Below are 23,386 nucleotides of genomic sequence, written 5' to 3'. Positions count from 1 at the left end.
AATCTACCAATGTTCTCACCTGTAATTGGATCTGCTGCAAGTGCTGCCATGCTGAAGTTGAAGCTACCAGCAGAGGTAATGGAACCAAAGAGTTTGCTTTCAGCAGCAGAGAGATAGGAAGGTGGCTGTCCTTGAACACTGTCATGGTCATCTTGTTCGCCTTTAGTTTGCTGCTGGCGGGTCTCATCAGCCTGTTCTACAGAGTCAGTGCTGTTCTCCACATCTCCTCCTGTGCCACAATGTTCGGCAGGCTCCGACTTGACACCGTCCATCACATTCCTGCCATTTGGTGAGGGCGAAGTTTCGCGCTCGCCACCACCATTACCCTCTGCCTCCATCTTTATGTTTCCCTGGTGTGACTGCTTGCCAGAAGGAAAATTGGAAGTCGAGAAATCGGCTGGAGACGGTTGCTGCTGTTGGCTGGGGCATGGGGCTGTTTCGGTAGTGGGTTCAGAAGTGCGTGCCCGTTTGTTTGTTATCGGAATCTGTGACTGATCGGCCGATGGATCCTGTAAATTGTGGTGCTGATGATCTGGAGACATCCGCCTCTCCCGCCTCCCAAAACCTGTGATGGCACTGCCTCCGCCTGCCATGGCAGCTCTTCGCAGCAACTGGTTCACTGGAACACCAGTGGGAGTCGAGTGTACTGGTGGCGAGTGTGGGGAGGTGAAGAAAGTGTCATCCATGAGACTGTGGTGCAGGGCATTGCGTGGGAACGAACTGTGTGGTGGAACTGGCACCTGCAGACATCATAACAGAAACAAATTGTACCTCACATAAAGTCCTTTCAAAGAACTATTAAACCATTAATACATTACATCACAAATTCATGAACTCGAATTATTTTTAATGAATATCTCATTCAGAAAAATTTAAATGTCAGGTGAAATGATGACTACAACTCATCTTTTAAGTGAATTAGCCAATTATTAACCAATATTTATTTTAGTCGCCACATTTCAAATAGTGCAACTACTTTGGTTGGTAACAGTATTTTAAGAAAGTTGAAACAAAACTGGAAATTATAATTAAAGATTTCAATTGTTACTCTCATTTTTTTTATCTTCCATTATTGGCACATTTTCCCCAGGCATGCTGTATTAATGTTACATTCCTGTTATTTGCTTCTCCATCTCACACCAATAGACTATCATGTTAGTATCCAAACAGAAGACACATTCTACTCTGACCACTCTTATAATGCCATTCATAAGTCCAACTCTTTGTTTCTTTTTTCCCCCTTCAGGAAATAAGGCTCCATTCTCTTTATTTAAGTTGGGGGGGGGGGGGGGGGCACAGCACGGTTGATGTTTGTTGTTCATACCTTCTTCACCTCGTAATCTTTCACTTTGTCGGCGGACTAAACACACTAGTAATCTCAGATTTCTTTTATATAAAATACAAAATAATAATAATTACAGTAAGGTTAGCTCAAATGAGATTACTAACTCACAATGTGTTTATAGACAGTCAAACTCGCATTACAAATTAACATAACTGTTATAAATCATCATGTTCTCCTGGCATTGTAGCTGCAAAACCAATCCTTTGGCATACAGCTGAGTGTGTATTCCTAAAACAATGCTTTGGTGCCGTAGTTCATTGACACAATTGGTGCTACTAATTGTTTTAGTAACAGCTGATGATGGAGGTGAGCTATGTCAACAAAATTCTGTTTCAATAAAACACACACACACTCAGCTGTATGCCTAAAAACTGGTTTCACAATATAACTATTAATTAGATCAGAAATTTCTTTGACAAAATTGCTTCCCACTAACATAACAAATGACTTTCAAGATGACGAAATTCCATTCCACATGTCGCAAATGTAAAATGGGAAATGATTTCGGTGGCTCTACAATAAGATATCTCCTCAACTTCCACCAAAATCATTGAGACTCTGTCAAAAAAAACTTCTCATACAAGAGTACCAGAAGGTTTAAAAGACTTAGGACTGAAATAAAACACGGAGGTGACAAAAGTCATTGGACAGTGATACGCACATATACAGATGGCAGTAGCATCATGTGTACAAGGTATAAAATAGCAGTGCATCAGTGGAGCTGCCATTTGTACTTATGTGATTCATGTGAAAAGCTTTCCAACGTGATTATGGCCACATGACGACAATTAACAGAGTTTGAACACAGAATGGTAGTTGGTGCTAGATGCATGGGACATTCCATTTAGGAAATTGTTAGGAAATTCAACATTCCAAGATCCACAGCATCAAGAGTGTGCCAAGAATACCAAATTTCAGGCATTACCTCTCACCACGGACTATGCAGCGCCTGACAACCTTCGCTTGATGACCCAGAACAGCTGTGTTAGCATTGAGTTGTCAATGCAAACAAGACAAGCAACTCTGCATGAAATAACCACAGAAATCAATATGGGATGTACAGCGAACATATCCATTAGGACAGAGCAGTGAAATTTGGCGTTAATGGGCTATGGCAGCATATGACCAATGCGAGTGCCTTTGCTAACAATAAGACATTGCCGGCAGCACCTCTCCTGTGCTCATGACCATATGGTCATATTGGATCCTAGACGATTGGGAAACTGTAGCCTGGTCAGATAAGTCCCAATTTAGGCTGTTAAAGAGCTAATGGTAGGGCTCAAGAGTGGCAGATTGCACAAATCCATGGACACAAGCTGTCAATATGACATTGTGTAAGCTGGTGGTGGTGGCTCTATAATGGGTGTGGGCTGTGTTCGCATGGAATGGACCGGATCCTCTGGTGCGAATGAACCGAACCTTGACTGGAAATGATTATGTTCAGCTACTTGAAGACCATCTGCAGCCATTAATGGACTTCATGTTCCTAAAAAATGATGGAATTTATCAACTGAAGACAAGAAGTCTGTAAATGAGTCTGCAATCATTTTATTTTTGGAATTTTTATTTTCACAAGTCCATGAGCACGTACCATGTACTCACATGTTTAACTTGACAATGATTTTTTATCAGAATATTTTATCGATCTGAAGCCAAAACTGGTAATAAAGTGTAAAGAAATCTGTGTGATCAAGATGGACTTGTGAAAATAAAAGTGCCAATGATGGAATTGTCGATGGACCACATCATTCATGACTGGTGTGAACAAAACTCGGGAAAATTCGAGCAAATGATTTGGCCACTCAGATCACCCGACATGAATCCCTATGCACAATTATGGTACATAATCGAGAAATCAGTTTGTGCACAAAATACTGCACAGACAACACTTTCATAGTTATGGGTGGCTACAGAAGGAGCATGGCTCAATAACTCTGCAGAGAACTTCCAACAACTTACTGAGTACATGCCACATAGAGTTTCTACATTATGCTGGGAAATGGGAAGTCCGATGTGATATTAGGAGGTATTCCATTACTTTTATCATCTCAGTGTATTACTAACCTTCATATATTTTCAAATGATGATGATTATATTGCTTGGACAAAAGTGGATGACAGGCCTATCCTAAAGTTGGTTATCTCATTACAGGACTCAAAACATTTACAAATTATTTTAATCACAATAGTTGGTCATATCCTTTAATAAAAGGATCTTGCAAATTCTTTTTATATGATTAACTTTGTGTAGTATTGCAGCAGTTACCCTGAATGCGAATAATCATGAACTTTTCAAGTTTCAATTGTAGTAAAAATATAACTTATTAGCTGCTGAAACAGAAGGAATGAAAGCGAAGAATAACACTACATAAATAATGACAACAAATGGGGTTAGATAGGAAAGGGGAGACAACAAAACAAAATGAGGTGATGTTATGCGTCTTCACACTGCAATTATAGCAGCAATGTAATGTTTTTATTTCGCAGACTACTTACACATACAACTTTTTAAAAGCTTGAACTGTTAAGAACTGGAGGAGAACCATTAATTAAACGTAGGAAGGCTTGTTGCATCATCAGACTACAACCAAACGAAGAATTATCTGCTATGGTGAATTCGTTTAAAAACAGTTATGGTAAAGATTTCAATGAAATTACAGACTTACCTCTTCTCTTTCATCTGCTTGCTGCGTAAGTCCACTAACTCTTAAAACTTCAGCAGTTTTTAGAAAGGAGCTGAGATTGCGCTGGTGCACATTTACTTCCCCATGGTAGATAAATTCAACAAGTGCATGGAGATCCGCAAATGCCACATCCTGGAGGACTATCACTGGGTGCTTGCAAGGAGTACTCTAGAAACAACAAAGCTATAGATGGAGTACTAGAAAAACTCCCATACTGACCATGAGATGATCAGCAGAAATCTGTTGATACAAGAATAGTGAAACAAGAGCTGTGTAACGGTGCCAGTCTTTCAAAAGTTACACTGCAAACAATGTGGTACATACAGTGTTCTTTCAATGCTATACACAAATTCACATATAAAATGATGGTGATATCTGTACACAACAAATATGACATTTTTGAGCCAATAATTAATCATAACTCACACATAATGAAAAATTATTCCAGGTGACAGCTACTACAAATGAGTGTGTGGTACAAGTCTACATGCTAAAATGCCAATTTCTGCTCATTATTTGTGTAGAAGTAGATGACCATATGTCGCATCCTTAAACCTAATAGCACTTTAGATTAAAAATTAATTTTCTTTACGGGCTGATAATATAAAGCAGTTGACCTTAAGATTAACACAGAACATGACCTCAGATCAAGACAACCTTGGAAATCTGCAGTGTATAAATGTTAATACTGCAGATTATGTCTCCATGAAGTAGGATCATTTTTGATTGGGCTATATTTTGTGAATAAAGTGGAGTTCAACTACAACAGTCAGTTCAAAACCTAGTGCATTACATGTTCTGTGCAAATACAAGTTAAAATGAAGCAAATAAAACATAAAATAAAGGAAAGGCAATCATTCACCTATTGCTGATAGATGTGTGTGGTGTGCATAGAAACAAGCAACAGAAACAACATTTTACTCGCTTTCAAGCTCTTGATCACCACAGATGTCAATAATTATCGGTCAGCATCCTTGATTACAGCATTTTCAAAAATCTTTGAGAAAATAATGTACTCAAAGAGTAGTTAGCCATCTCAAAAGTAATGGGATACTTTGTAAACCACAGTTCGGATTTAAAAAATGCTGTTCCATTGAGACAGCAATATACAATTTCACTGTCCACATAATAGAGTCTTTAGATAGTAAAATGTCACCAATAGAAACTTTCTGTGACTTGTCCAAAGCATTTGATCGTGTGAACCATGACATTGTGTTACAGAAATTACAATTCTATGGTAAAAATGGGATAGCATATGAGTGGTTTAAGTTACACCTACAGAACAGGAAACAAGAAGTTTCTTTATAAGGATCAAGTGATTTAAATAAGTTTGCCACGTCATCTAACTGGGGTGAAATTACATTAAGTGTTCAACAGGGTTCAATCATGGGTCCCCTTCTATTCTTGATATATGTGAACAACCTCCCTTCTTATCTGAAACAAGAAGGTGAACTGACACTGTTTGCTGATGATACAAGCATCATTATTAATTCAGTAAAAGAAACTCCAATTGAAAACTATACAAACAAGGTCTTTGAAAAGTCATTAACTGGTTTTCTGCAAATGGGCTTGCTCTAAACTTTGGAAAAACACAGTACATCCAATTTTCTGCTGCAAAAAATGCAGTTCCTTCAATAAATATAATACATCAACAGAAGTCAGCAGACAGGGTGGAGCATACTAAGTTTTTGGGTGTACATATAGATGAGAATCTTAATTGGAAAATTCATATTTTGGGTCTTCTAAAGTGACTAGGTTCTAGCAACTTTTGCAATAAGAATAATTTCCAATTTTGAGAACATAGAAATTAGTAAGCTAACATACTTTGCATACTTTCACTCTCTGATGTCATACGGAATAATACTTTGGGGTAACTCAACACTTAGACAAAAGAAGGTGGTTGGAATAATGTGTGGGGTTCATAGTCGCACGTCTTGTAGGCATCTTTTTAAGACTGGGAATTCTTACAACGGCCTCACAGTACATTTACTCACTAATGAAATTTGTTCTCAACAACATGGACCAGTTTAAAAACAACAGTGACATTCATGATTATAATACCAGAAAAAAGAAAGACTTACACTATCCTTTACTCACCTATCTTTGACACAGAAAGGGGTAAAATACGCTGCTATAAAATTTATTGACAAATTACCAGATGAAATAAAATGTCTGACAAACAGCAGTAATAGCTTCAAAAATAAATTGAAATCATATCTCCTTGACAACTCCTTCTATACCATAGATGAATTCTTGAATAGGAATAAATAAATCTATTAATATAGTATATGCATGTTGTGCCATTTAAGGGAATGGGGTAAATAATAGAAATATTAATCTTTAACACTGTACTGTAAAATATAACTAACATAGTAGTGGTAGTAGTACACACACATTCACGCACACAACCACAATCACCAGAACACACATGACCATGACTGCAGCAAGTTTCCTGTGTATGAATGTATGTACATCTACTACAGCAAGAGCTCAAAACAATGCTATTTCTGTTGCGTATTTCTACGTGCCGTAACATCAGTCATCTAGAGGTGAATCTTTCCTTTAGTTTATGTGTCATATGTCCACAAATTTACATTGATGTTATAAAGAAGTTGTTACTGACCTAAAAAACATTAAGTACATAAAACAGGGGAAAGCCAACCACTCGCTCATAGTGGATCAACACACCAAGCACAGAAAACAGCATTTACACTAGCTCTCTTTATAGCAATTGTGTGTACGTTCACACATACATATGCATGCAACCCCCCCCCCCCCTTCCTCCCCCATTTCAGTGGCCACATGTTATTTTTCTATTGTGTGTTCCTGCACTCCACACATCAATCTGCTATAGGTGAGTGGTTGCTTTTCCCTTATTTTACATGCTGCTATATCCAGGTATTTCCATTATTGTTAAAAATGTTAAGTAAATATATAAATATACACTGCTGAAGACATAAACATTATTCCCCTCACTAGGGTTGGGTGATTATCAGCTGTGTAAGTAATGAGTGCAGATAATAATTATTCTCCTAACAATTCTTGGTGATTACTCATAATTAATGTAGCAACCAATAATGGTTGAACACACAATATGTTCTTTAGGCTAGAACAGCAGTAACTACACAATTCACATTAAACTTTAACTATAAAACAAGTGTTTAAATTGCTATGGCAACTGCGCACAATTAACGAACAGAACTAGCAGTACACTCAAGTAAGTCAGTTAGTAAAAATCAGGTAGTGACTCAGTGATTGCATCATGCAGGAATACAATTTTCCAAGGATCTAAGGTTCGATCTCATGTCAGTCCTGGGAACTTTTTCACTTCACTTGCAACTTCCCCCCCCTGTCAATGTTTGTCAATATGCAAAATATTGAGTTGTTTATCTTTAGGACTTAAAGAGTATAACTAAATCACATGACAATTAGCATAGCTGCAGCATCTGACTTGCACAATACAATATTCGCTGTCAGTGCATTGGATGAGGAGCCTGACACAGATAACACTTTATTTATTAGGGGAGGAGTTTCCAGTGAAATCCCGCACCAGTAACGTACCGAGGTCACGGTCACCTCACAATACTGTTCTTACCAACTAAATGTACACATTCTTCTTCATTTTTATTTTCTGCAAGAACAATAATTTCATTTGAAGTTACAGTTGTCTGTTCGTTTACTGACAATGTGAATGAACACCTTTGCTGTTATTTCAATCTCTATTAGGCCAGGAAGCAAACAAGAATGTAATTAATAATACACTGAAGAGCCAAAGAAACTGGTACACCTGCCTAATATCGTGTAGGACCCCTGCGAGCAGGAGAAGTGCCCCAACAAGATGTGGCATGGACTCGACTAATGTCTGAAGTAGTGCTGGAGGGAATTGACACCATGAATCCTGCAGGGCTGTCCATAAATCCATGAGTACAAGGGGGTGGAGATCTCTTCTGAACAGCACATTGCAAGGCATTCCAGATATGTTCAATAACGTTCACGTCTGCAGAGTTTGGCGGCCAGTGAAAGTGTTAAACTCGGAAGAGTTTTTCTGGAGCCACTCTGTAGCAATTCTGTACGTGTGGGGTGTCACACTACCAAAGCTGGAATGCCCAAGTACCTGACAAGAGTCACATCTAGATGTATCAGGGGTCCCATATCAACTCCAACCACACATGCCTCACATCATTATAGTGCCTCCACCAGCTTGACAGTCCCCTACTGACATGCAGGGTATATGGATTCATGAAACAAGACTCATCCAGCCAGGCAACATGTTTCCAGCCATCAACAGTCCAACGTTGGTGTGGACAGGCCCAGGCTAGGCGTAAAGCTTTGTGTCGTGCAGTCGTAGATGGTATACAAGTGGGCCTTCAGCTCCGAAACCCCATATCGGTGATGGTTCGCACGCTGACACTTGTTGATGGCCCAGCATTGAAATCTGCAGCAATTTGCAGAAGCATTGCACTTCTGTCATATTGAACGATTAACTTCAGTCATTGTTGGTTCCATTCCTGCAGAATCTTTTTCCGGCTGCAGCAATATTGGAGATTTGATGTTTTCCGGATTCCTGATATTTATGGTACACTCATGAAATGGTCATACAGGAAAATCTCTACTTCATCACTACCTCAGAGATGCTCAGTCCCATTGCTCATGCACAGACTATAACACCATGTTTCTAATCACTTAAATCTTAATAACCTGCTGCTGTAACAGCAGTAACTGATCTAAAAATTGCACCAGGCACTTGTTGCCTTGTATAGTTGCAGATTGCAACGTCATATCCTGCCCGTTTACATATATCTGTACTTGAATACGCAAACCTATACCAGTCTCTTTGGTGCTTCTGTGTATCATTAACTACCTTTTAAGCAGTAAATTTATTTCAAAAATTTATCTAAGTGTATTAAAACGTACAAAAATCACCACAAATAACAATGGGATGAAAGTCTGCAGTGTCATCATAGGGAGTTGAAAAAGGAATAAATTGTGGCTTCAGGAAAGTAATAAGCTTCTGTCCATTTTCCATAACAGTAGGGCTGACAAACTTACTGCTTCCAGTTTTATCCATTTACATGTACACTCTGCAAACCACTGTGAAGTGCATGGCAGAGGGTATGTCCCATTGTGCCAGTTATTAAGGCTTCTTCCCATTTACTCATGTAAAGAGCACAGGGAGAATGATTATTTAAATGCCTCTTTGTGTGCTGCAATTAATCTAATCTTGTCCTCACAATCCCTATTTGAGTAATACGGAGGATGTTGTAGTATATTCCCAGAATCATCCCTTAAAGCCTGTTCTTGAAACTTTGTAAGTAAGCTCTCTTGGGATAGTTTACATTTACCTTCAAGAGATTGGCAGTTCAGTTTCTTCAGCATCTCTGCGACAGTCTCCTACATTCATGCCCCTGTTGGTCCTATTTGGTACAGGTCCCACACATTTGAGCAACATCCCAGAATGGGTAACAAGAGTGATTTGTAAGCAATCTCATTTGCAGACTGATTGCACTTTCCTAGTACTCTGCCAATAAACCAGAGTCTACCATCTGCTTTATCCTTGATCCAAGGCTTTCAGTATGTCATGTGAGAAAAGTGTAAGTTGGATTTCGTATTATCGGTGTTTTCGGAATCCTTGCTGGTTGCATTGGAGGAGGTCATTCTCTTCAAAATACTTCTTTATGTTTTGAGATCAGTAGATGCTCTAAGATTCTACAACAAATTGATGTCAAAGATATCAGACAGTAGTTTTGTGGATCACTCTTACATGCACATCCATACTCCACAAGCCACCGTACGATGTGAGGCGGTGGGTAACCTCTACCACTAGTCATTTGCTTTCCTGTTCCACTCGCAAATAGAGTGAGGGAAAAATGACTGTCTATATGCCTCCGTATAAGCCCCAATCTCTCTAAATCTTATCCTCATGGCCCTTACGTGAGATGTACTTGACAGCAGTAGTCAGCCTTAAATGCCAATTCTCTAAATAGCGCTCTTCGAAAAGAACATCGTCTTCCCTCCAGCGAATCCTATTTGAGTTCTTGAAGAATTATCATTCTACTTGAGTGCTGTTTGAAACTACTGGTAACAAATCTAGCAGTCCATCTCTGAACTGCTTCGATTCTTCCTTTAACCTAACCTGGTGCAGATTCCAAACACTCAAACAGTACTCAACAATGGGTAGCAATAGCGTCCTATACTGCATTCCCTGCTACAAACATAACATACTTGTTCCATATCATATTGCTTTGCAACATTAAGCCAAGATATTTAATTGACATGACTGTGTGAAGCAGCACACTAATAATGCCGTACTCTAACATTATGGGTTTGCTTTTCTTACTCATCTACATTAACTTACATTTGTCTACATTTAGGGCTACCTGTCATTCATCATACCAACTAGCAATTTTGTCGAAGTCCTCTTGTATCATGCTACAGTCACTCAAAGATCACTCCTTCCCATGCACCAAGCATCATCAGCAAACACCCACAGACTACTGCTTACCCCGTCTGCCAAATCATTAACATATACGGATAATAACAGCAGTCCTATCACACTTTCCTGGGGCACTCCTGATGATACCACTGTCTCTGATGAATACAAGCCGTTGAGGACAACGTACTAGGCTCCATTACTTAAAGAAGTCTTCGAGCTACTTGCATATCTGGGAACCTATTCCATATGGTCATACCTTCTCATTATGAACTTTTCTTCTGGATACATGCCTATCCAGTGCATGGTCAACTATTGTTTTAAACTAGAACCATATTTCCTCTACATGCTCCTATCCTGTGCTAAAGTTCCAAGTTCCTCACTGAGATATGACACTACTCTTTTTTATCTACTTTGTCAAATGCTTTACAGAAATCTAGGAATATGGAATCTGTCCACTGCCCTTCTTGTAATTGGGTGTGACCTGTACTTTGTTCAAATGTTCAAACTACTGGGCACAGTTCTCTGTTAAAGGGATATACGACAGATGATGTTAAAGGGGGGCTAACTTGGCAACAAATCCAGTACAGAATCTGGCACGGATTCCATCGGGCCCCAGGAATTCGTTCAATTTTAGTGATTTTAGCTGTTTCTCCACACTACCATAACACTTATTTCACTCATCTTTTCACTGATCCTAGAATTAAATTGGGGCAATTTGCCTGGATTTTCCTTCATAAAGAAAAGTTTGAAAATGAAGTTAAGCATTTCAGTTTTTGTTTTGCTACCCTCAATTTCAGTTCTCCTCTCATTCTTTAATGACTGAACTAAACCCTTTGGTGGGACTAACAGCCTTTACATATGACCAGAATTTCTTTGTGCTTTTCACACACTGCTCTCTTGACAGCGAAATATGTTTCATTCAGCATATCTTTATCTATAGACATATGCTTTGTTTTACACCTATTAAGCAGTAATTCCTGCTCCTTTAGAAGTGTCTTTACAGTGCCTGTATGCCATGAAGGGGCCCTCTCATTATGAACTTTTCTTCTGGATACATGTCTATCCAGTGCATGGCCAACTATTGTTTTAAACGTGAGCCATATTTCTTGTACATGCACCTGCCCTGTGCTAACGTTCCAAGTTTCTCACTGATACATGACACTACTCTTTTTTATCTAAATTACTGAACATATATTTTCTACTTGTTTTAGGTATCCTTTGTAGTTAGATCATTGTTGCCGCAACTGTGTCATGCTCACTGATACCAGTTTCAATGTAGACATCCTCGAAGAAGTCAGGTCTAATAGTTACCACTGGATCTAATCTATTTCCATTGTGAGTGGAGTTCCAAACAATTTGTTCTACTAGTTTTCAGAGAAAGCATTTAGTTTTCAAGATGTCCTGTCATGCCTGCAACTAACAAAGCTGTTAATTCTCCCAATTGACTGGGATGTTTAAAGTCTCCACTGATGTTTACAATAAGACTGGGGAACTTATGTACAAGTCTATCCATTTCAACCTTGGAAATTTTTGACACTGTTTTTACTGCAGTTTAAAATCTTCCCCGATTCTTTTTTTAATGCTGCTGCACAACACTGTCAAATATTTCCAGTCATGATTCATTAATATGTTCTGTGAATTAAAATTAACAGCGACTTCTTCCCACGTCTTTTCTTTGTCGGCAACGACAACTTCATCGGTTTGTTGTCTTCTTTTGTGTCTTATATTGACCCAATTCAATGTCCAACAATAAATCTTTTTCGGCTGGGGAGAAGTTTGAAGAACACACCTTTTTCTGCTTACTCTTCTCCATGTTTATAACACAACACCTTCAATAATAAATACTGTGTATCTACAATGTAAAATTCATGCCTGCAGCCAAAGCGCAATAATGATATCAACAGCTGATTTTAGCCATGTTGCCCAGTGTATTTTGTGCTATACAAGAAAGTGGAGTCCTGAACAGAGTTCAATTTCTGAACTAATGTCAAAACTGACCTCCAGTTAGCAATAATTATACAATCGCCCCTAAGTGTCACAGTTTGGGATCAGCACAGAAAATTGTAATATGCTAAATTCTATATCTTGGTTCTGTTTAGCAAAATCATTATAACTTTGTTGAACACGGGAGTCAACAAAGTCCAAGATTGAAGTAGCTTTTAGGGACAAATTAATTAACTGCATTTAAGTCAAGCACTGTAATGAATGCAGAAAACCACCACCAACAACATTATTGTTGATGTAACACAGAATCTTTCAACAGTAAAATTGAAAATCTCAGTTAAATATTAAAATGAAGCTAATTATTTGTTTCTTTCACTCGTTCAACTTATTTTGGCAGTTATGTGCATTAAGCAGCTAGTGTAAAATCACCCTCGAGCAAAGTTCATTAATATTTATCCTAGTTTTACTGACACATCACACTGCTCAGATAACATCCTTACATTAATATCCATACTATGTAAACCACTGTAAAGTGCATGACAGGGGGTACTTCCAATTCTACAATTTATTAGGGCTTCTTCCTATTCAATCTGGATACTGAATGTGGGAAGAATGATTGCTGAACTGCCTCTGTGTGCACTTTAATTAGTCTAAGCAAGATTTTGCAAACCCTATGGGGTAGATACGTAGAGCCTGAAGCGTATTCCTAGATTCGTCAATTAAATACCTATTCTTGAAACTTTGCCTATCTTCAAGTATAAGCCAGTTCACTTTTTTCCTTTTTTTCCAGTATTTCTATTACGCTCTCCCATGAGTTAAACAAATCTTTGTACATTTGTGGTGCCCTCATAGCAAGAAAATAATTGTTTATCTAGTAACAAATGCTCTTTCTGATCTTGGTGCACAATTAGTTAGGAAAAACAACATAGTGTCTCACAGTATGGTTGCTCCATAGCGCAAATAAATTAGAATAATTAATGTCTACTCCAGGACAAATGTTTTTATGAGCAATTTATAGGAGATGACCTGGTATTAAATTTATTATGAACCAAACAGTAACATAAAATTTAATCTATTACATGATAAAGTCATGTCATTATTTGAAAATGGCTTTCTGTCTAAGCTAATTAGCACGGACAGTGAATAGACATGTTTAAAAAAGGGATCACTAAAGGGACTAAAGTACCTTGTGAAAAGAAAAGTGAAATGTATCTGATCAAGAATGAGTAGAGATCCTGCAGTAGATGCACATTATAAAAGCTATTCAAAATTACTACAAAAACTTGGAAAAAATCAAAGCACATGCACATAATGTCAAGACATCAGTAAGTCCCACGAAAGACTTAACATTATATGGGATTTACCGAAATGAGAGGCCGACCTACCAGCCTGATAACAGGATGACATTACTGAATGAATGGAAGGGCTATAAATGATATCTAACTGGTAGCAAATATATTTGATAATCATTTCTTAAATATAACAGAAATTATGGGGACAAACATTTCAAGAGAAAAATCACAGCAGTATGTTGAAAACGTAACATTATTAAAATTCAATCATATGAATAGATCACCATCTTCTCCTTCTGAAATTAAGAAAATTATATGTTCTCTCAAAAATAAAATCTCATCTGTTTTTGATGGTGTTACCAATAAAGTTTTTAGGATTTGCTCCAGTCTTATTTGAAATATGTAATGCATCACTAACTCAAGGCAGTTTTACTGATAAGACTGAAATATGCCATTAAACACCTATTTAAGAAAGGTGATAAGAGAGATGTCAAAAGCAACAGACCTGTTTCACTGCTGACATCATTTTCCAACCTTAGCAACAATAATAGCCTCAGTAGAGTGGGTTTCAGAAGGGTTGCCCTACTGAGAGAGCCAATTAGATGTTCACTCATCAAATTTTACGAACATTAGATAAGAAAACAGAGCCAGTAGCTATATTCAGTGACCTATGAGGCATCTGACTGTGAGAATCACAGTATTACGCTAGACAAATTCAAGTTTTATGGGATGGATGGTACAGTCAACCAATGAATAACGTCGTATCTAAACAAAACAAAAAAAATGCAGGGAGTTATACTTAGTAATTAAAACAATACAGCCAGGGAATTAATTCTGAATGGGGAGAAATCACATTTAGAGTTCTCCAAGGCTCAATCTTAGGTCCACTACTGTTCCTCTTATGTGTGAACTATCTTCCATCTAACATACAAGAAGAATTAGTTCTTTTTGATGAAGACACTAGTATTGTAATCAATCCAAGCACACATACACAAACAGAGGAAGTTGTAAACAATGCTCTTAACAGACTGGTTTTCTGCAAATGATATCATCCTCAATTTCAAAAAGGCACACATATTCAATTCTGCACATCTGGGGGCACCACACAAATGAAAAGTGTAACACATGGTGATGAGATAATAAGCAGAGTAGGAACTTCAAAATTCTTAGGAGTCCATACTGATGAGAATTTAAACTGGAAAAAGCACATTTTGGGATTGCTAAAACAATTCAGTTCAGCTATATTTGTGCTCAGAATGATTGTAAATCTTGTGGAGAGGGGAGAAAAGAAACAGCAAGTTGACATATTTTGCATACTTTCATTTGATAATGTCATATGAAATAATGTTGTGGGGTAAGTCTGCGTTGCTCATAAATGTGTTGCAAGAATATTATGTGATCACACACAATCATACTGTAGACATATATTTAAGGAGTTGGGCATTCTGACTACTGCTTCACAGTAATTTATTCTCTCATGAAGTTTGTTGTAAATAATCCAGCCACTACAGTTCAAAATGAACAATGATGCACATTGTAACAGGGCATCTTCATCTAGCATTACTTTTCCTCAACAGTAGTTGTCGATACCAGTATTATTTTTCAGATTTTAGACCCGTCAATATTATCTCAGTTGTTTTTCTAAAAACTTTCAAATTTTATACACTGTATGTTATATTTCAAGCTAAAATTTATGAAAAGGAATTATTTTATAAAATATTTTAGTTTCAATGTTGTAATCAATAAATACTAGTTTTGAATGAGCAGGATTTTTTTTATAAACATTTGAAATAATGAAATATTTGCACTAATGAAATATTTGCACATTTAAAATTTCTATTATTACTTATGCTACATTTAAAATTTATATTACTACTCATGCAATTCTGTTCTGTTTACTGTGTTTACTTCCACATTCATATATGAAATAATAATTGAAATTAATAATGGAACAATGGCTAGTAGGAATTTATTTGTTAAGAAAAATTGTGAACCCTCTGGAATAATGTTTTCCCAGCAGAATGTGAGTTATAAGCTTGGCTCTGATGTGATCAGACATATTTTTGTATAATAGGTGTGAACAATGTAATTTCGGTTTTGTTAATGCGAAAAATCAAAAGACTGTATGATATACCAACATGTGGGAAAATATATTTACATAACCAACAATCTTCAGATTTATTTAGTTGAAACCAACTGTGAGGACCTGACACGAGATTTTCTGGTTCAAGAATCAGACCCCTAGACAAGAAGAACTGGAGCCATCTCAACGTGACAAGCTAAGAAACATGAAAATTTATTGTAATCTTTGATCCTTTCAAAAACTTCATAAAGGCTTTGCTTATTAATTACTGAGAATGGGCATTGTTTAATATGGACAATAGCTGGAAGGAGGGGGAGATTACAACATAACTACAATTCCAAAAGGAAAAATGACATTCATTACTCCACATTAAGACTGTCTTTAGCACAAAAAGGGTTGTACAATGGTGTAACAAAAATTTTTGATAACTTACCCAGTGATATAAAATGTCTGATAGACAGCAAGACAAAAGTTGGAAAATACTGAACCTTGACAACTCCTTGTATTCCATAAAAAAAATTTCTGTTACTGTAATATATAAAAGATGGTGACCATGAATTACTAACTCCCATCTGATAAAGAAAACACCACCACCTTATAAATATTCAGCGTGTAGCCATATTTACAAATTAATTTGTGATGTGAACGTAAAATGACTTGTTCCACATCATTATGATTTACTGTGGAAAATGATCCATGGAGCATGAAACAAATTTCTTTCTCTCAGTCGTAACTGTTCTGCTACTCAACCTCTTAATATCCTATGATTGATCTGCAAACAACAAAGCACAGCTGCAAAAACAGGGTGTACACCCACAGAGGGGGTGGGGGAAGTATTTTTCCTGGCTTTCCCAGTTCAAAACACTTTCTGCCACGTGAAAACACAGTTTTTTTTCCGTGTGAAAATACTCTGTACCCCTGGTTAAAGTACATTTTTTCCATGTTAAGTGACAATATACTTTCCCTCAGAGCTTTAGAGTTGAACAAAAGACCGTAGCAGGTAAACTGCGTGAGATAGGAGCTACCACCCAACAAAATGTCACCAAGTTAAATAAAAAATTTTAAATGTGGAAAACAAAGTAACTGTTTTAGATCAAAAAATTTCAGCAGTTCAGGAATGTTGTATTAACAAAAATCAGTCTGCAAACAATGGTAATGCATGGTCCAACACTCCTAACAAAAGCTTTCCATCAGATAACTTACATCCAGTGGATTTTCTGCAGCACTGCATAGTTAAGCTTTGTGTCTGGCATGAATGACAATCAAAAAATTAAATTTGTTAAAAGTTTTCCTGATGGCGAAGCTCTGTCATGTGTATACTTAAATTTAAATCAGTGGGAAACATATGAGTTTCGAGAGAAATTTCTTAAATATATTTTGGTTGGAAGCAGAACAGGGGAGAACCAAAAGTGAATTTTTCAATGGTCCTAATTATAGGAATAGGGACAGCAATTTGAAAGAGTTTTGTACTAACCAGTTTAAAAAATTATCATATCTTGTCAAACCATTGGACGAAATGACCTTGATTGGTTCACTTAACAGGAGATTACCAGAAAGATTCCAATGGGATTTGGTACACTCACCTGACTATTGTTTTGAACAGGTTTTACAATACGTTTACATGCAGTAGAAAGAAGTATGTATCATAATAATAGGAATGATAGAAACCACAATGGGAGTGATCACAGAAACAGTGATAATGGTAATTTCCACTGAGATCAAAGTCACAATGGGAAGAGAAATTTTGAACAGCAGCAGGATAGGAATAATCAAGTGCATTTTAATTGAAGAAACAGACGTAATTCCTCAGGAAACAGGTGTTCGTCTCAATGAAGGTCCATGGTTTTGGGGCAATAAAACATAATAAGCACAGGACCTCTAAGTTACACTTGCAACTGGGCAGTAATAACATTTTTATGTATCTAAAATTGAACAGAAGGAATATCAGATTTCTAATTTATGTTTTGATCAAGAATTTTGGGATACTGTATTTAATTATGTTGATGTAAGTGCTAATCACAAACCATAATGTGAGAGTATTGAAAATTTTGGTGTAGTATGTACTAACGATTTCTTTTGCTGTATGGAAAACAGTGTTGTTGATGTATGTAAATCAGGTAATGACAGTATTGGATCTGAACTAGGTGGTATTTCTGATGTAGATGTGACAGAGTTATGAAGCAACTGAGGTTTGTAAGTCTGAGACTGGTGGCTTATTGTAAATGAATGTAGGTGAGGTAAGGGACATTGATAGAGATGAGACTTGTATATGAGTGATGCTATTAATGAAGTAATTTTGAAGGAATATGATGATGATTAAGTATCAGGTATTGGTGGAATTTAAGAATAATGAAGTTTCAGAGTTATTTGTAAATGATGTTGGCAATAAAGGTAAGTGACATATGTGGTGATATAAGTGAGGGTCATGGACTACCAGTCGAGTCAGAACAGTTTTTCATTAATGTCATGCAGAGTAATGATCCAAACAGTAAAGGTGAGGGTATCTCTGAGCCTGGAGAATAAACGTGAAAACTTTTTGAAGTTTGTTTGGGAGCAGATTGATGATAACTTAGATAAAGGTGCTTTCTGGAATAAGTTAGCTGTGGTTAGTCAGAATTTGTATCCCAATTGGTGGAATGATGTGAAAGAGAACCAAAGCAGGAAATGTAACTTTGACAGTAATGTGTTTTGTGTTCCTTCTGTAACAAGTGACATTAGTTGTGCCATGGAATCTATTTATTGTCTTCAATCTTTACCTGACAACATGGGTAATCAAAGTAATGTTATGATACCTGTAAAGTTGACAAAATTTTGTGATGACAATGTGGATGGAGCATTTGATGAAATTGAAAGTGATCTTTTGCATCAAGTGTCTGACAAGGGGAATGATTCCTATTTTGAGTGTCCTTACATTAAAATTAAGATTGACCAGGGGTAAGGCAACTGTTTGATTGATACCGGTAGCCCAATTTGTGGCATATCTGAATAATTTAGAGACAAGATCAAGTATAGTAAGAATTTTGTGGAAATGTCTGTTGTAGGTGTAAAGATAGAGGAGTACAAGTAAGCAAAGCAAACTGATAAAATGTCAGGTACTTTTAACGTTTAGTATGGAAGACAAGACCTTTGAACATGGATGCTTAGTCGTCCCCAGTCTGGAAGAAAATATAATTCACGGTATAGATTGGACAGTGGAAGTTGTGGCTTGTTTCTGATGGAGTGCTAAAGAATTGTTTATTTTGGAACCTACAAGTAATACTTATGTGAAAACTTGTGAAAACTAATTTCGGTATTTTGAACTGTGGGAAAAGTTGTAACTATTTCGGTATTTTGAACTGTGGGAAAAGTTGTAACTATCTGCAAAACATTGTGAACCAAGGTGAGTACCACATGTTTGATGATTATACAGATTTTGATGAGACTGAGGCTCAGTATTTTGAAAGTATGGTAGATTCTAAAGTGAGGTAAGCTAGAACTCTTATGACCAACAAAACGGAAAACTTAGGAATTTGTTATTGGACTTTAGAAATGTGTTCAGTGAAAGACCATGAAAAGTGAAAGGCTATCATGGTGGAATGAGAATTGTTTTGGACTATAGACATCTTAGTAAGTTTCTTATCAGAAAGAATGACCATCCTGAAAACATGGACAAGTTGTTACACAAATCTGGTTATGTAAAATTCATGAGTAGTTTGGACTTTACCTCTGTATTTCACCAGATTCCAGTTGAAATTAATTCTAGAAAGTATACTGCATTTTTGTATGTACATAAGTTTTTTCAATACTGTGTGGTGTCATTTGGGTTAAATGTATATGTAGCTGAATTCATAAGAGCTCTAGATTCTATCTTGGGAAGTGAAGTGAGTTCAAAATTAATTGTGTATGTTGATGACGTTTTGGTCACTGATAAGACTTGGGAACATCATCTGGATCTGTTAACAATGTGTTTTCAAAACTGGAATCAGGACGTACAGCTTTGAAAATAGGTAAATGTAAATTTGGTGTGGAAAAAGTAAAATTTTTAGGACATGTTGAATCTGTGAAAGGAACTGCACCTGTTAAAGAGAAACTTCTTGTTGTTGCTAATTTTCCTGCTCCTCGCAACAAAAAACAAGTCATTTTTTGGGTTACCTGGACACTCTAGAAAATTTTGTATCAGCTAAGCTTTGAATGCTTCATGCCTGTGTCAACTTTTGAAGAAGAATACTGTTTGGGATTGGAATCAGGAATGTCAGGACACTTTTGATGAGATCAAAGTACAGTTGTGTCACATTTGGATACTGTTCAGACTGGATTTGTCTCTTCCTTTTTGTATTATCACAGACAGTAGTGATGTTGATTTGGTGCTCATTTATTTCTGGATGTTGATGCTGAAGGTGTTCTTGAACATGGATAACTTGCATTTGCTAGTAGAGTATGCAGAAGCACAAAAAGACATACACTGTAACTGAGAAAGAACTTTTGGCTGTACACTGGGCATTCAAGAAGTTTAAAAATTATCTACTAGGTCACAAAGTCGTCATCTGTACTGATCACAAAGCATTATTGTATCTAAAGGAGTGTAAGCTGTTCCATAACAGAATTACTCGTTGGGCCTTGTTTTTGCTGCAGTTCAATTATGAAATCAGCTACATTAAGGGCACAGACAATGTAGTTCCTGAAGCTTTGCTTAGGGTAACTTTAGGGAGTGACTCATCTAACAACTTTGGAGAAGGAGCTAAAGAGTGTAAAATTATGTACTTGAGAGGTGTGAAAGAGGAAAAAGATATCTTGAAAATTTGCAAGACATCCGCAGGTATCAAAATCATGATCAAAATTGGATATTGGTTAAGAGCATGTGGGGTAAGAAAGGAGGAGAAAAGACTGAACAATATTATGAGGTACACAAGGGTATTTTATTCAGGAGACATAAGACTGGCTCACATGATTGGGAACTATGATGGCTGGAACAATGTATTGATACTTTAATTACTTATACACATGAGAGTTTTGGTCATTGTGGATCAACCAAAAGTACACAAAAGATTCAGGGGAAGATCTATTTTTATAACATAGGAAGGACAGTTAGCTGTGACAGATGTCAAAAAGTGACGGTAAGTAACCAAACAAGTAAAGGTCAAATGCAAAACATACTGCCGAATATTAACCTAGACCTCGTGTCTGTGGACCTCTATGAAGCTCTCCCTAAGTCTAAGAATGGAATTTGTTATGTTTTTGTGGTTGTATTTTCGAAGTTCATACGGCTGTATCCTCTTAAGAAAGCTACCAGTAAGTAAATCATTTGTAAGTTTGAAAATAAATTTTTTCATCAGGTGGGTATTCCTAAAACAATTTTATCTGATAATGGTTCTCAGTTTACATCACAAGCTTGAAAAGACTGTTGATCATGCTAAAATAAGGCATATTCTAACCTCTGTCTACCATCTGTCGAGAAATCCTGCAGAAAGCCATATGAGAAAAATTGGAAGACTGTTTAGACATATTGTAGTAATACCAGTTGGATAGATCATGTCAATAATTTTGAGGATATTATGAACAGCTTACAACATTCTTCAACAGGTTTTTCACCATTTGAAATCATGTTTAATCGCACACCCGCTACCTTTGTTTCTGAGAATGTTGAGTTTCAACCATGTAAAATCCTGTCACCACAAAAGAGAGAAGTGTGTGTAAGGGAGATGATGAAAAACAGGGAGATAGGGGAAAAGCAGAAACATTATGGTAAAGGCAAATTTTCTAAGTTTGAGGTATGAGATATTGTTCCTGCACTGGTGAAATCCAAAGAGAAATCTGAAGTGTTGACATCTGACATAAAGAAATTCTTCAATATTTACATATTTCCATTCAAAATTCTTGAAAATCCGCATTCTAATGCATACAGATTTGCGTATACTAAAATTCACTGAACTGCACACTTATAGACGAGTACCGTAAGCATTTTTTTTTTTTCCTTTCCCTTTCTCCTTTGTCAAGAAGATAGTATGTAAGATGATGTAATTTCTTAAGTTCAGTCTGTTATCTACTGACTGAGTTTAAATCTATGCCACACTATATTTGCAGGTTCATACAACTATATAATTCTGTTATGTGACAGATGTGAGCTTTAGATTTTGATACATATATGCCATGTGACTAAATGGGTAGATTCTTTCACAATTTTGAAATGTGACAACGCCATTAAATATCTAGTGATGGATTTCTTATTTTAGAGTGCTATTAGTATTAAATATTATTATTATTATTATTATTATTATTATTGTGTACTTTGCAGAAAATGATTTAATTTAATCGTCACGAACTCTTTTGGGTAAAGTCATGGGTGTTGTTGCAAATTGAGTGAAGACTCATTTTATTCATGTGCACTGTAAACATTAGGAACACTATCTTGAAATTTCATGTGTAAACCAAACACTGACGTATGTTAAACACAGTATTTTTATATCAGTACATCATGGACTATGGTCCATACCTCATTTTGTAGGCATTTGTCGGATGCTGTGTCAATGCAGTCCAACTTGTCTTGCTTGTGTACATAATTTCTTTAATCTGCTAATTGCTAAGTAAATGTTACTTTGAGATATATTTAGTATATATATGAATATTACCTTACTAGGTCTTTTTCCACTGCATTTAGCTCTATTTATTAATATACCATGTGTGTGACCACACGTAAACCCTAAATACTTATTTTTTCAATATAGATAAGCAAAACATATGCTGTGTGATGTGAGGCATACTTAGCACATAAAACAATGTTTCAGGAGTCAATGTGAAAGCTAGAGAGGAAGTTACCTATGCATTGGAGTGTGTGATGGGAAATCTAGGGAGGAAACTGAAAGATATGGGTGTATCCACTCCCACTCTCCTGTATGGCTGCTCAAGCATGTCAACTAAATCCGCCTTGTGACTGAAGTTTATAAATTGCTAGCCAGGAAATCAGCCAACATGCAAAGTTCATGTATTTATATAAATTTCAAGGAACAATTTGTTTAGGAAAGAAGTCACTGTTAAGGAGAGTGTTATTCCACATAAATGTATGTTTTTTCAAGTCAGGGGATTAACTTCCCAATACATTTTGTAACTTTAAATCTGGTTTGACTCGGATATAATGCTGTGGAAGGTTGATGTTCTATGACTGATGATTTGTTATGTTCAGCACAGAAATGCGAAAATTTAGAAAGTTCAGAAGTATGTTCTATGAACCATGTTGTAAATGATTGTCAGAATCTGATAAAATTAGGCACTGTTAGGTTAGTAGTTATACATTTCAATGAATTTTCTTATCCCAACACTCAGTATGTATTTTTTTTTTATCAATTGTAAATGAATCTTCTATGTTAGGTAGTATGAACAGTTAGCAAATAGTGTGGAAGACATTTACGTTTGTGACCATAAATTGTGTATAGACTGACAACAAGATGTATGAATTTCTGATTTCACACACTGATTTTGGTCCACATGCTACTTGATTATGTCATCATTCAAAGTTATAAGATTCTGATTACCTCTACTTATCCCGAGTACTGAATTATTATATCTCATTGGAACTTGAGTTATGTGCAAACACATGCCTAACTCTATTTTAGGTACCCACAGTCATCGCGAC

At 36.6% G+C, this 23,386-nt stretch overlaps 1 protein-coding gene across 9 annotated transcripts in view; it reads right to left on the bottom strand.

Annotated features, from left to right (window-relative positions):
• Positions 1-23,386, bottom strand: part of LOC124607467 (broad-complex core protein) — a 162,317-nt gene that overhangs the window by 127,107 nt on the left and 11,824 nt on the right. For all 9 annotated transcript variants that reach the window (XM_047139814.1, XM_047139813.1, XM_047139815.1 and 6 more), the window contains exons 3-4: positions 4,011-4,196; positions 20-740 (exon numbers count right to left, since the gene is read on the bottom strand). In XM_047139814.1, the coding sequence (XP_046995770.1) occupies positions 20-740; positions 4,011-4,196 (907 nt within the window). The remainder of the gene's footprint in view (positions 1-19; positions 741-4,010; positions 4,197-23,386) is intronic.

The sequence above is a fragment of the Schistocerca americana genome, chromosome 3, assembly GCF_021461395.2.
Source record: "Schistocerca americana isolate TAMUIC-IGC-003095 chromosome 3, iqSchAmer2.1, whole genome shotgun sequence".
In the NCBI taxonomy this organism is placed as follows: domain Eukaryota; kingdom Metazoa; phylum Arthropoda; class Insecta; order Orthoptera; family Acrididae; genus Schistocerca; species Schistocerca americana.
The sequence above is the reverse complement of the archived record's forward strand: the minus strand, read 5'-3'. Positions and strand labels throughout refer to the sequence as shown.